The 12,704-nt window shown below is 39.4% G+C and overlaps 2 protein-coding genes across 8 annotated transcripts in view; one reads left to right on the forward strand and one right to left on the reverse strand.

Annotated features, from left to right (window-relative positions):
* The window catches only part of Cenpo (centromere protein O), a 33,432-nt gene extending 24,878 nt beyond the window's left edge, over positions 1-8,554 (reverse strand). For 5 of the 6 annotated variants that reach the window (XR_007104609.1, XR_007104612.1, XR_007104608.1 and 2 more), the window contains exons 1-3: positions 8,205-8,554; positions 7,822-7,927; positions 5,531-5,700 (exon numbers count right to left, since the gene is read on the reverse strand). Coding sequence is in view for 1 of the 6 variants with exons in the window: in XM_047522154.1 (XP_047378110.1) it covers positions 5,531-5,700; positions 7,822-7,867 (216 nt within the window). In the remaining 5 variants the exon portion in view is untranslated. Of the gene's footprint in view, positions 1-5,530; positions 5,701-7,821; positions 7,928-8,114; positions 8,176-8,204 lie in introns of those variants that run through there. The other variant, XR_007104611.1, reaches the window with a different exon arrangement.
* Ptrhd1 (peptidyl-tRNA hydrolase domain containing 1) lies at positions 8,293-11,959 on the forward strand. Of its 2 annotated transcripts, none has more exons than XM_047522156.1 (2): positions 8,293-8,544; positions 11,398-11,959. In XM_047522156.1, exons 1-2 carry the CDS (start codon positions 8,293-8,295, stop codon positions 11,566-11,568), a joined length of 423 nt encoding a protein of 140 aa, XP_047378112.1. In that variant the 3' UTR covers positions 11,569-11,959. The 2 variants fall into 2 exon arrangements, 1 of the variants encoding a protein (XP_047378112.1); XR_007104613.1 differs by lacking the exon at positions 8,293-8,544 and adding an exon at positions 8,647-9,018 and having other exon boundaries at positions 11,398-11,535.
* The last annotated feature ends 745 nt before the right edge of the window (positions 11,960-12,704 follow it).

Below are 12,704 nucleotides of genomic sequence, written 5' to 3' on the forward strand. Positions count from 1 at the left end.
GGGCTGGGGAGATAGCTCAGTTGGTAGAGTGCTTGCCTTGCAAGCACAAGGCCCTGGGTTTGATCCCCAGCACTGCAAAAACAAAAAACAAAACAAAACAAAAAACAAAAAACAAACACAGAACATTAACAAAGCACAAAGTTGGTTCTCTGAAAAGGCACACAAGTGATTAAACATAACAGGGGTAAGGAAAAAGAGAGTAAGAATGAGCCCAAATTACTAATATCAGAGTAAAAAATTAGATCTTCTTATTCACAAGACAGTAAATTGTTAAAAAAAAAAAAAAAAGTTTTGTGCAAATCTGAGAGTTTACATGAAACGGACAAATTCTTTGAAAAATACAACTTACCAAAAGTGACCTAAGAAGAAATAGAAATCTCAATAGTAGTATGCTGATCAGTGAAACTGAATCAGAAATTCAAAGCCTTCCCACAGAGAAGGCCCAACGGGCTTCACCAGGGAATTCTTTACAAAATTTTAAGGGAAAATAACACCAATTTTATATAAACTCTTCTAGAGAATAGAAAAAGAAGAAAAATGTCTCCACCTGCTCTGTGATAACAATCACAGAAAAACTGATGAAAAAAACGAGGGCAATCTCTGTCATGAATTTAGATGTAAAAGTTCTATTAGCAAATATCAGATTCAGTACTATATAAAAGGATAATACATCAAACCAGTTAGGTTTATTCCAAGAAAGTACAGGTGATTTCTCAAATATCAGTTAATGTATTTTACACATTAATAAAGGGCAAACTCATAGGATCACCTTATTATGTACAGTAAAATAGTAATAAAATTCAAGACTTGATCAAGATTAAAACTCATAGAAAATTAGAAATACAAGAATATTTCTTTAATTTGATAAAGGGTACAAATTTAAAGCAAAAAGACTGACCCTATGACTCTATTCAACATAGAAGAGATCTTAGTCAGTGAATTAAGTACGAAAAACAAAAGTTTCAAGGATTGGAAAGGAAGAAATAAGACTTACTGTTTGCATGTGACATAATTCCAAAAGTAAAAATTCTCTAAAATAGATAAACTATTAGGCTATGTGGATTTAGTGAAGTTGTCATATACAAGATCAGATGTATTTCTATATAATACATTAGGAATAAAACTTCCAAATGATAATGCCATATATCAGGGGTCATCAAATCGCATTTTATGGGTCAAACCCAGCTAGTTGCTCGTTTTGTAAAGAAGGGTTCACTGGCTAACACCACACCTGTTTTACATACTGTCTTTCATGCTGTAACAGCAGAACTGAGCAACTGCCATGGAGATCATATGGTTCACAAATCCTAAAATACATGGCCCTCTATAGAAATCTGCTGATCCCTGCCATGTACAGTAACATCCAGATTAAATACATAAGGTTTAAAACCTCTACATATAAAACCATATACATTACTGAGAAGTCAACCAAAATTAAATCGAAAGATATACCATGTACACTGACTGGAAGATGAAGTACTGTAAAGAGGCAAGCTCTCCCCAAATTGATCTATAAATTCAGTATCATTCCAATAAAAATGAAGAGGTTCATTTTTGAAAGTGGCAGCCAATTCCTAAATTTATGGGGAATTCCATCTGGAAGAATAAGAAACCCAGAATAGCTTCCTTAGCAGGAAGAATGAAACAGGGGATATCCCAATACCAGACCTTCAACTATACTACAAAACAATAGTAACAACAACGGCATGGTATTAGCACCAAAATAGACAGGAAGATCAATGGTACAGAATAGAGGACACGGACACAAACCCAAATAAATACAATTTTCTCATACTAGACAAAGGTGCCAAAAATATGCAATGGAGAAAAGATAGCCTCTTAACAAATGGTGCTGGGAAAACTGGAAATCCACATGCAACAGAATGAAACTAGACCCCTATCTCTCACCCTGCACAAAAATCAACTCACAATGGATCAAGGACCTTGAAATCAGACCAGAAACCCTGCATCTTATGGAAAAAAAAGTAGGTCCAAATCTTCAACTTGTTGGTTTAGGATCAGACTTCCTAAACAGGACTCCCATAGCACAAGAAATAAAAGCAAGAATCAATAACTGGGATAGATTCAAACTAAATAGCTTTCTCTCAGCAAAGGAAACTATCAGCAATGCAAAGAGAGAGCCTACAGACTGGGAGAATATCTTTGCCACTCATACTTCAGTAGAGCACTCATTTCCAGAATATATAAAGAACTCAAAAAACTCTACACCAAGAATCAAATAACCCAATCAACAAATGGGCTAGGAATATGGACAGACGCTTCACAGAAGATCTACAAGCAATCAACAAACATATGAAAAAATGTTCACCATCTTTAGTAATAAGAGAAATGCAAATCAAAACTACACTAAGATTCCATCTCACCCCAATTAGAATGGCAACTATCAAGAATACAATCAACAATAGGTGTTGGAGAGGATGTGGGGAAAAAGGTACACTCATACATTGCTGGTGGGGCTGCAAATTAGTGCAGCCACTCTGGAAAGCAGTGTGGAGATTCCTTAGAAAACTTGGGATGGACCCACCATTTGACCCAGCTATCCCACTCCTCTGCCTATACCCAAAGGACTTAAAATCAGCATACTACAGTAATACTGCCACATCAATGTTCATAGCTGCTCAATTCACAATAGCCAGACTGTGGAACCAACCTAGATGTCCTTCAATTGATGAATGGATAAAGAAACTGTGATATATATATATATATATATATATATATATATATGAATATTACTCAGCTATAAAGAATAATAAAATTATGGCATTTGCAGGCAAACGGATGAAATTGGAGAATATCATGCTAAGTGAGATAAGCCAATTTCAAAAAACAAAAGGACAAATGATCTCGCTGATAAGCGGATGATGACACATAATGGGGGGTGGGAGGGGGGCAAGAATGGAGGAATGAGGGACTGTATAGAGGGAAAAGAGGGGTGGGGGGAAAAAAAGAAAAAAAATTTATGGGGAATTCAAGAGGTCAAGAAGAGTCAAGATAATTCTCAAGAGGACATGTACTATGGGTACCAAGACTTATAGTAAATAAACTTCTGGCTGAGGCAAAGATGGATAAATAGAACAATGGAGCAGAAAAGAATCCAGAAGCAGATCCCCTAGAATATAACAGGCAAAGAGTGGTCTTTTCAAGAAGTGCTGGATGAACTGGATATCCATATGGAAAACAAACAAACAAAAGAAAAGCAGCATGACTTCTATCACATGACACACAAATTAAATGGACTGAAATTCTAAAGTTTGAAACAGCAAAGCTTAAAATAAAGAAAACAACAAAGAATACATCATGATCACAAGTTAGAAAAAGATTCATTAAACGGTAAACAAAGAGCACAAAACATACAGCTAAATTCCTAAACGGAATTTCATTAAACAGAGAATGTCTTTTCATCATGAAACACCATGACAGAGTAAGGGAAGATTCTAACACAAATACTCAAAGAACTCATATCCAAAATATGTAAAGAATCCCACATTCAAAAGACAACAAATAAAAATTGTGCAAAAGCCTGAAAAAGCATACTTCACAACAGAGATTTTAGTATCCAAGGGGGACTGGTCCCTTACATAAAATGTCATAGTATTTGCATATAATGTACAAACAACCTCCCATACTTTAACTCACCTCTAGATTACTTATAATACTTAATATGACAAACATGCAGTATTATATAAACAGTTGTTATATTGTATCATTTAGAGAATACCACCATAGCAAGAAAAGTCTGACTGGTCACAGTAGCACATGCCTATAGTCCCAGTGACTTAGAAGGCTGAGGCAGGAGGTTCACAAGTTTGAGGCCAGCCTCAGCAACTCAGTGAGGACCTCAGTAGCTTAGTAAGACCCTGTCTCAAAATAAAAAAAACAAATAGGGTTGGGGACATAGCTCAGTGGTAAAATGTCCCTGGGTTCAATACCCAGCACACACACCCCCACCAAAAAATGTGGACATGTTCAGTACAGATGCATTTCTTTTTCTTGAATATTTCTGATCCATCATGGTTGGCTGAATCCACAAACATGGAATACATGGATACAAAGGGCTGTCTGTATTTAACATCATTAGTGATGAAGCAAATACAAATTAAATCCACAGTGAGATACTATTACACCCCTACCAAAATGACAAACTTTTAAAACTGATATAACAAAGTATGGTAAAGGTAAAGACACAAAATAATAGAAATCTTATAACACACTTGGGAATGTAAAATGCCACAAGTGCTTTCAAATACTGGCAGTATACATGCCCTATGTCTCAGCAGTTCTATTAGGTGTGAACCTAATAGAAAAGTGCATATTTATATACTAAAAGAAAGGAGTGAGAATGTTTGTGGCAGCAATATTCATAATCATCCCAAAATGAAGCAACCCAAATGACCCACACGGTATCGACAGAATGGGTGAACTGTCATACATTCATAAAACAGAATTATATGGCAATAAAAAGAATCATCACTACATGCAAACAGAATGGATGAATCTCACAGATATAACATTTAGCAAAAAAAATCAGACATAAAAGAGTTGATACTTTTTATGTTTATATACAGTTCAAAAACAGGTAAAACCAATCTTGGTGACCCAAATCAGAATAGTGGTTACTTTGAAGAAATGACTAGGAGGCAAAAGGGAGAATTCTGGGGTACTGATAACATTCTATACTTTTGATCTGTATGGTAGATAACTGGGTGTGTTCACTCTGTAAAAAGTATTCACCCTATTTGTGCACTTTATATAGTTTATTTCAATAAAGCAAAGAAAGGAGAGAAAGGAGTTAAGAAGGAAAATGAGAAGGGAGTTAAGGAAAAGAGAGGGAAAGGAGGGAAAGAGAAATGGAGAGAAAAGGATGGAAAGCTGATGTCGTCCTGTGGGCAATAAATGGTTATTGGTGGATTTGGGCAAGGAACAATTTGGTGTTTTATGACACCTGTAGGATTAGAAAAGTAGAAATACTCGAAGAGACCTCCAACTACCAGGCTACCATAGTAATCCTAGTATCCAATTCCTGATAAATATTTACTACATATATGGAAAATACTTGAGCTATGGCAATGGAGGGAATAAAGGCAAAGACAATAAAGGAAAATATGACAGGCCTTGCTGACTGGACCTTGGCTACAAAAGAAACTGACAAGAAGGAAGGGAAGGGTTGATGTTTACTGTGAGGTTTTTGAGTCTGGGTGATGGAAAGATGGCACTATTGACAAAAATACAAATGACTCAAGTCTGCTGAGATTGAGTTAAGAGGCTTAGATGTTAGTAAGGGCAGGCTGGGGGAACGTTATAAAGAATTTGCCTGACCCATCACAAGTGCCTGACGAATGTTAGTTGATAATCAGCTGCAACTCTACAGGTTTGATCATTTGAAGCATTAAAGACTGAAAACAATATAGTAAGATCACAAGTAAAACATATTATACAGATTTGTCAATAACTGGAGTATTATTGTCCTCTACACCCTAGAAAAGTCTGCCAACATCACCCTCCTACTCACTCTAGCTTGCCGTTGCTTCACTTCAGCCCTCAGTTTATCCCGAATGTGCCTCAGTTGGTGAATCTTCGTTTCAAGAGCACTTTCCTCTGCCTGAGCACTCTGCAGTTCTTCAGATTTTTTATGAGATTTGTTCACTTGAGCCTCTAATCTTTCCAAGTGAGCTAAAACACCTAAGGAAAATAAAAAGGAAATTTCACAAGAAAAGACAAGGGCTTCTAATTCTGGCAACAGCAAGCACTTCAAGAAGGAACAGAGTGTCTCTTTTTCCCAGAACTTTGTGGCCAGCTGAATTGTTAGATATTTGCTACGATTTATAAAACTAGAGGATCTGACAACTAAAATCAAAGATTATCAACCTTTTAGGTTGGACACTGATATAAAAATAGTTCCTGACCAGGTTACTATTCAAAGAGAACAAGAGAGAGAATCTGATTTATCTATTTCATGTTTTTGAGCCAGCAGTATTTTATCTATGCTTACATAACGTCACAAAAGCACATCTCTGTTGAAAAGGATGCTTCAATAGCTTTACCTGATTAGATGAAATCTCCCTTACACAAATTCTATACTTTTTAACCACCACCCTTCAGTTAATTAGGTTTCTTAAGTAGATTCAACATCTATGCTATAGGGTTCATAAACATATACATACATGAAAATCACTGCGGGAGAGAGTCCAAAAACTTACTCATCTATCCAATAACAGACATCTGCCTAGGCTTGGTGGCACATGCCTATAATCCCAGCTACTTGAGAAGCTGAGGCAGGAGGACCACAAGTTCAAGGTCAACCTCAGCAACTTATCAAGAGTCTGTTTCAAAATAAAAAAATAAAAAGGGCTTGGAATGTAGTCAGTGGTAGCACACTTGCCTGGTATCTGCAAGGCCCTGAATTTGGTCCCCAGAACCCCCCTCCATCTCCCCCAAAGACTAGACATCTGAACTCTCTTATGGTTGGTGTATATCCCATTGAAGAGAAAAGCTAGCATGAGAGAGAAGTAGACATACAATACACAGAATAACCCTATTTCATTTGTTTTTCTTACCATTACTCGTTGACTCCTATCTCCTCTTGTTTTCTCATGAGCCTTAGATATATTATCCCTTTTCTCTGCTATATCCATTTCCTCTTAATTGAATCCTTCCACAGATGCACACACCATAAGCAGACAGGTGAAATTACCAAGCAGAGGGCCCAAACCAGTATGGGTAATAGCTAAATGTTTAAATATTATTTGGGGCAGACAATAAAGAAGTTGTAGAATTACCCTTTGACTGGTCTAGGTGATGATCCAGAACTTCCATATCATCATTTATTTTAAAAGAAACAAAACTAGGCCTAGACTAGACACTTCACTGTAGCATGTGTCAGCAAACTTAGTTTTAGTTTTGAAATAACAATAAATCTTAACCCAGAGATTGTCTCAGCTTAAGTTTTCTCACTAATTGTCAGTAATCCATGATCATAAGGACTGAGAGGAAAACAAGAACACTAAATTCATTGCCTTTCTCAGAAATCACAAACTCCTTAAGAGTTAAGACACCAGAATTGAATAAGTACTTCAAAACTCACACAAACTAACAAGAACTGCTAACAAATACTGCTGGGTATTAAAGAGGAAAGTTTAAGCATCCTCAGTTCTGCACAGAAACAGAAGCAAGTTTCAGTATCCTAAGGACTAAGCACCCATGTTCATTGTTTCATAATGGCAATCAACCTTGTTGAACATTTACATATTAAGACACTTGTGCTAAATGCTTTACTTATAAAGCATGTAATAAAGTATGCACAAAAACATCCACAACCAACATAACAATGCTATTATTCTTCTCCGTGTTCCAGATGAAGAAATTTGAGGTAGAAAACTATAAAGTAACTCACCCAAGGCCACAATCTCTACAAGAGAAGAGCCAGGAATCAAACACAAGTCTAAGCAATATCAACTCACGGCCCCATGTTGATTCCCCCTCGGAAGTAACATACTAAAAACAAAACAAAACAAATCCGGAAAGAGATCTCCCTGGCTAGAACTGCGACTCTGTACGTGAACACTGGGTATATATTAACGCAACCTATCCGTTTCAAAACAAGGAGCCTAGGAACAGCCAGTCCTTGTTTCTCCGGGTTTCATGTTCTCGGCCGCTGTTCCTTCGCGCCTTGACCGTCAGCGGCTTTCACCATTCTGACCCTACACAGTACTGGTCACGCATCAGTTACAGGAAGAAAGGGCTTTCGGCGTGCGGGTCGCCTGGGGCAGCAGCGCTAAGGGAACAAAGGAGGCTTTTTAATACCTCCTGAGGACACGCCGTCTTGACATATGGTGTGTGCGCGCTCCATCTCCTCCTCAAGGTCCCGTCTTCCTATGAAGTTGTCAAGTCTACTAGAGACCTACATGTCCTGAACGATAAAAGAAAAACAGCACTGTCAGACCTATTCCCGTTCCGACACGCCCCTGGACTCCGAGATAACCCAGGAGTCCCCGCGGGACTCGCCTTCCCGACCAGCCGGCGGTCTATCTACCTCCCGCTCCCCACTACGCGGCCAGGTCCAACCGGGTTTCCCTACACAAAGAAGTAGCTCGCACCCCAGTCACCGGCTGGCAGGTCGGCGGGTCTTCCTTTCCCTTTCCTCTCTTCTCACACAAGTCTGGGGTAAGAATTCCCGCCGTCCCTACCTTCAAACACCAGCGTCAGTCCCAGCGTGCTTTGCGCTCCTGCCGTACAAAAACATGGCAGCGCTCAGGGCCCCTCCCTAATCCCAGGATGCACCGGGGAGCAGGCCTGGCCTTTCAGGTTGTCAGAAAGATGGCGTCTTCTGGGGCGGAGCCGCAGATCCTGGTACAATACTTGGTGTTACGAAAAGATCTATCGCAGGCTCCGTTCTCCTGGCCGGCGGGCGCATTGGTAGCCCAGGCTTGTCATGCAGCCACTGCAGCCTTGCACCTTCACCGCGACCACCCGCACACCTCGGCTTACCTCGGGGACCTGGGGCGCATGCGTAAGGTGGTTCTCGAGGTGAGGCCCCCATGCTAAGGGGAGGGACTTTGAGGACGCCGAGACCGGAAGTGGGTGTGACCTAACTTGGTGGGGTGGGTGTGGTCTGAGTGGGCAGGAATTACTAACTTTTAGACTTTGGGAAGGGTTCTGGGTCTTGGGTTGTTTAACCGAGGATCCCTTTCTTGGACCTTCACACACTCTGGTTTGTGAAGAATGGACTTCGGGCTCGTTAGTAAGAACGGGTCGGCACCCTTTTGGGCTCACCGGAAACTGGTGGCGCCTACGTACCTTTCTAAGGGAGGAGAATGGGGGAGCGTGTCCTTCCCCTCCTACTTTTCCTCTAGCCTTTCTGCCTCCGCACTGACCGGCCCTGTATAGCTGTGCTCAGATGTCCTGCCGCCTGGGGAAACCAACTCAGAAGGGATGTGGATACAAAATTTCCTTTTCGCCTTTGAGGCAGTGAGAAGTAAAGTGAAATATGCATTTACCTAGGTATGACGCCACATTATTTGTAAATAGGTATTTAAATATAAATCGAACCTACTATCGGAAATACCAGACACCAAGGGTGTACACCTTTTAAAATAGCGATAAGGTTCCTTTGGTAGAGGACCAAACAGATCTTTCTTACTCTTTGACTTGCAGTTCTGCAGCTGGAAGTCCTGTACCTCCTAAAAATCAGATGCAACCAAAGACCTTTGTGCAGTGATTTGTACTGTAAAAATAATGTAGAAATATTAAATTTCCAGTCCGAGAATTGGTTAATTTGTGCCCTTATAAAGTATTATTATGTAATTAGCTGAAATCATGTTTTGAAGCATATTTAGTGGCATATGAGTGCTCATGACATGAAACTAGGTGAGCTGTATTATATATACAGAATGATTTAAATTTTGAAAGGACATGTAACCGAAAGCTCGGTCCTTGATCAAGGACACAATTTTGAGAAAAAGGAAAAAGTTTTATTGCTTTGCTAGCTAAGGAGAAACACAGGGAATCATGTCCCAGAGGCTGTGATTCTGTCCTTTTAAAGGAACTCTTCAAAGGCTGCGTTCCAGGTATGCCCTGACTGGGGGCGCCCAGGGTACCCTGGTGGTGTGTTAACATTCACTTGTTAATTTGGAAGTTATTCACTTCCTTGATCTTCTGGCAGATATCTCCTTCCTGTGGTGCACAAATAACTCAAGATAATCTTCACCCCCCTACCCCACCCCACCTCCACTCACCCCCGCCCTGGTTAGGGAGGAGAAGAGGGAGAAGAGGAAAAGGAAGACATGTCCCTTTTAAAAATAAACCTGAGCTATATTCAAAAGGTGAAGTGGACCAGTGTTACAGAAATACATCTAAATATTTACTAGATGGTGGTATTTTTGTTATTTCCTTATGTTTCTCTATATTTTTAAAATTTCCACATCAGTCACATGTTTTGTAATGAGAAAAAAAAAAAAAAGGCTTAAAAATAGAAAACAACAGAACCCTGGAGTGGAGGAGTGGGACAGTTCCTTCATGGATGACTGACAGAGGATCTTTCAAGGAAAAAAAAAAAGGGAGAGAGAGAGAGAGAAATAGCCTTGGGTAGTGAAACAGTAAGCAGTAGTCTTTAAGAAAATGTCTTGGGAATCTGAGTAAGCAGAAAAGCAGGAGTCAGATAGCTTTGCATTTAGATTCTTTTTTATACAAACAGGACTTCCAAAAATCTGGCTCAAGACTCATTCCTCGGGCAAGACATCTGAAGCCCACAGGAAACTAATGGACATCTATCTGATAGTTGTTGGCCATGAGTAAGATTCGGACTTAGGAGTCATTGCTGATTAAATTATTGTGCTCCATAGCTATAAGGTTGAATAAAATATAAGCCAGTGTCAAGATTAAGTACATCTATTAGTGTTTATTATGTGCCAGTCACAGGTCTAAGCCTTATTTCATTGAATTCTCATTACTGCTAGGAGGCATTATCATCCTTTTTCACAAAGTAGAAATGGAGGCCCTGCTAAATCACATAACTTATTCAAGGTCACACAACCAATAGGTGATTAAGCAAGAGTTTGAAGTTCAGCTGTCTGTCTCCAGAGACTTACCCCATTGTACTGTGCTGCTGCCCAGAGCAGCAAGGTGGGGAGGGGGATGTGGCATTGATGCCTCTAGCATGACTTTACCTGAGGGACTTAGCCTGATGAGTGACAGTCCTAGCATTCACCAACTTGATAAGGGAAGCCTCCAGTTATCTTAGTGGCCTCTGCCTTCATAGGCAAAAAAATGTATCTTAAGTAAAATCACACACTCATTTTCTTCATTTTCTGAGTTATAGTTTTAATACTTCCTGCAATGGGATTCAGCCTGCGCTTTCTGAAGTGGGTGATAAGGATGACCCAGAAATAATTTCAGAAAGATGTCAGAGAATAGTTTGTTCTCCCTTTCATAATAAAAAGCAGGAGCTATCCCAGCAGAAGGAAAACTTCTAGGTTTGGGGCCTGGGGGGATTGGAGGGGAGGAGGAAGGTGCATGTCATTTTAGAAATCCTTTCAGTAATCAGCTCTTAAAGTTCTCGCTGGCCGAAGAAATAGGGATAGCTGTTATGAACACCAGCTGTAGGAGAACTAGAAAATGTAAGGGGCATAATTACAGCATCCTAGGATTTTATAACGGGACTATTAGGCTTCTCCTGCTCCTCACCTCCCCAGTCACTTATGTGAGATCCTGCAGAGAGTGGATGGCAGCCCAGAGAATGAAACTGTTGCTCTGCAGTTCCTTTGGTTAAATGGTTTCTTCAGTTTCAGTTAAGAGAAATACACACATACCCTTGTATTTGTGGGCTTTTGACATTTTCTAAATGGGCTACTCAGTCTGTGCTATGTGTTCTGTTTGTTATAGGCCCCAGATGAGACTACCCTAAAGGAGCTGGCTGAGACCCTGCAGCAGAAGAACATTGACCACATGCTATGGCTTGAGCAGCCAGAGAATATCGCCACTTGCATCGCACTCCGGCCATACCCTAAAGAAGAAGTGAACCAGTATTTGAAAAAATTCCGATTGTTCAAATGACTACTGCTTTGGTATAGTTGAATATCAGCTGGGTCCAGAAGTAGAATTCCATCCATCCCTAAGCATGATGTACTCCTTTCAGTGTCAGTTTACTCTTTCAGTTGTGGTTTCCTGAGAATCCCACACATGTTCAAATTAAAGTTGTCATAAATAAATACTTCCTCCTATTATTAATTAGTTCAAATGAGGAAAGTAGGTGAACAGCAATATTATCTATGGGCCATTAACCCAAATAGAAGATTTACTTTAACTCTGGTATGAGGAATTGAGGAAACTCACATTTTGTTATGAATAATGGAGTTTTTTTCCCCCTCACAGCAGGGGATTGAATCCAGTGGCACTCTAACACTGAGCTACACAGTCTGTGTCTTTTGATTGATGAGTTTAGGCCATTAATGTTCAGGGTTATTATTGAGATATGATTTGTGTTTCCAGTCATTCGGGTTTATTTCTAGTTTTTAATTTGAAATAGTTTCTCCTTTGATTGACTATTCCTGTAGTGTAGTTCCTCCCTTTTCTGGTTTTCACTTTTTTTTTTTTTTTTTCTGTTTACTCCTCATGGAATATTTTGCTGAGAATATTCTGTAGTGCAGGCTTTCTAGTTGCAAATTCTTTTAACTTTTGTTTATCATGGAAGGCTTTTATTTCACCTTCAAATCTGAAGCTTAATTTTGCCAGATATAGGATTCTTGGTTTCTGTCCATTTTCTTTGAGAGCTTGGTATATGTTATTCCAGGACCTCCTAGCTTCGAGGGCCTGGTTTGAGAAATCATCTTAGATCCGAATTGGTTTCCCCCTGTATGTAATCTGATATTTCTCTTGCAGCCTTTAAAATTCTATCCTTATTCTTTATGTTAGGCATTTTTATTATAATGTGCCTTGGCGTGGGTCTATTGTAATTTTGTACATTTGGAGGTACTGTAAGCCTCTTGTGTTTGATTTTCCATTTCATTCTTTAAGTTTGGGAAATTTTCTGATAGTATTACATTGAAAAGATTGTGCATTCCTTTGGTTGTATCTTCACACCTTCATTTATCCCAGTAAATCTTAAATTTGGTGTTTTCATGTTATCCCATAGTTCTGTTTATGGTTTCTTAACATCTTCTCTCCATGGTCAACTCTATTTTCAAGATTAT

This window comes from Sciurus carolinensis, chromosome 13 (assembly GCF_902686445.1).
Source record: "Sciurus carolinensis chromosome 13, mSciCar1.2, whole genome shotgun sequence".
Taxonomy (NCBI): domain Eukaryota; kingdom Metazoa; phylum Chordata; class Mammalia; order Rodentia; family Sciuridae; genus Sciurus; species Sciurus carolinensis.

Excerpts from the sequence above, each read along its gene's own strand:
- Ptrhd1 (XM_047522156.1), top strand. The coding sequence starts at position 8,293 with ATGCACCGGGGAGCAGGCCTGGCCTTTCAGGTTGTCAGAAAGATGGCG. Across the intron at positions 8,545-11,397 it reads TGCGTAAGGTGGTTCTCGAG|GCCCCAGATGAGACTACCCT; the intron begins GTGAGGCCCCCA and ends TGTTTGTTATAG.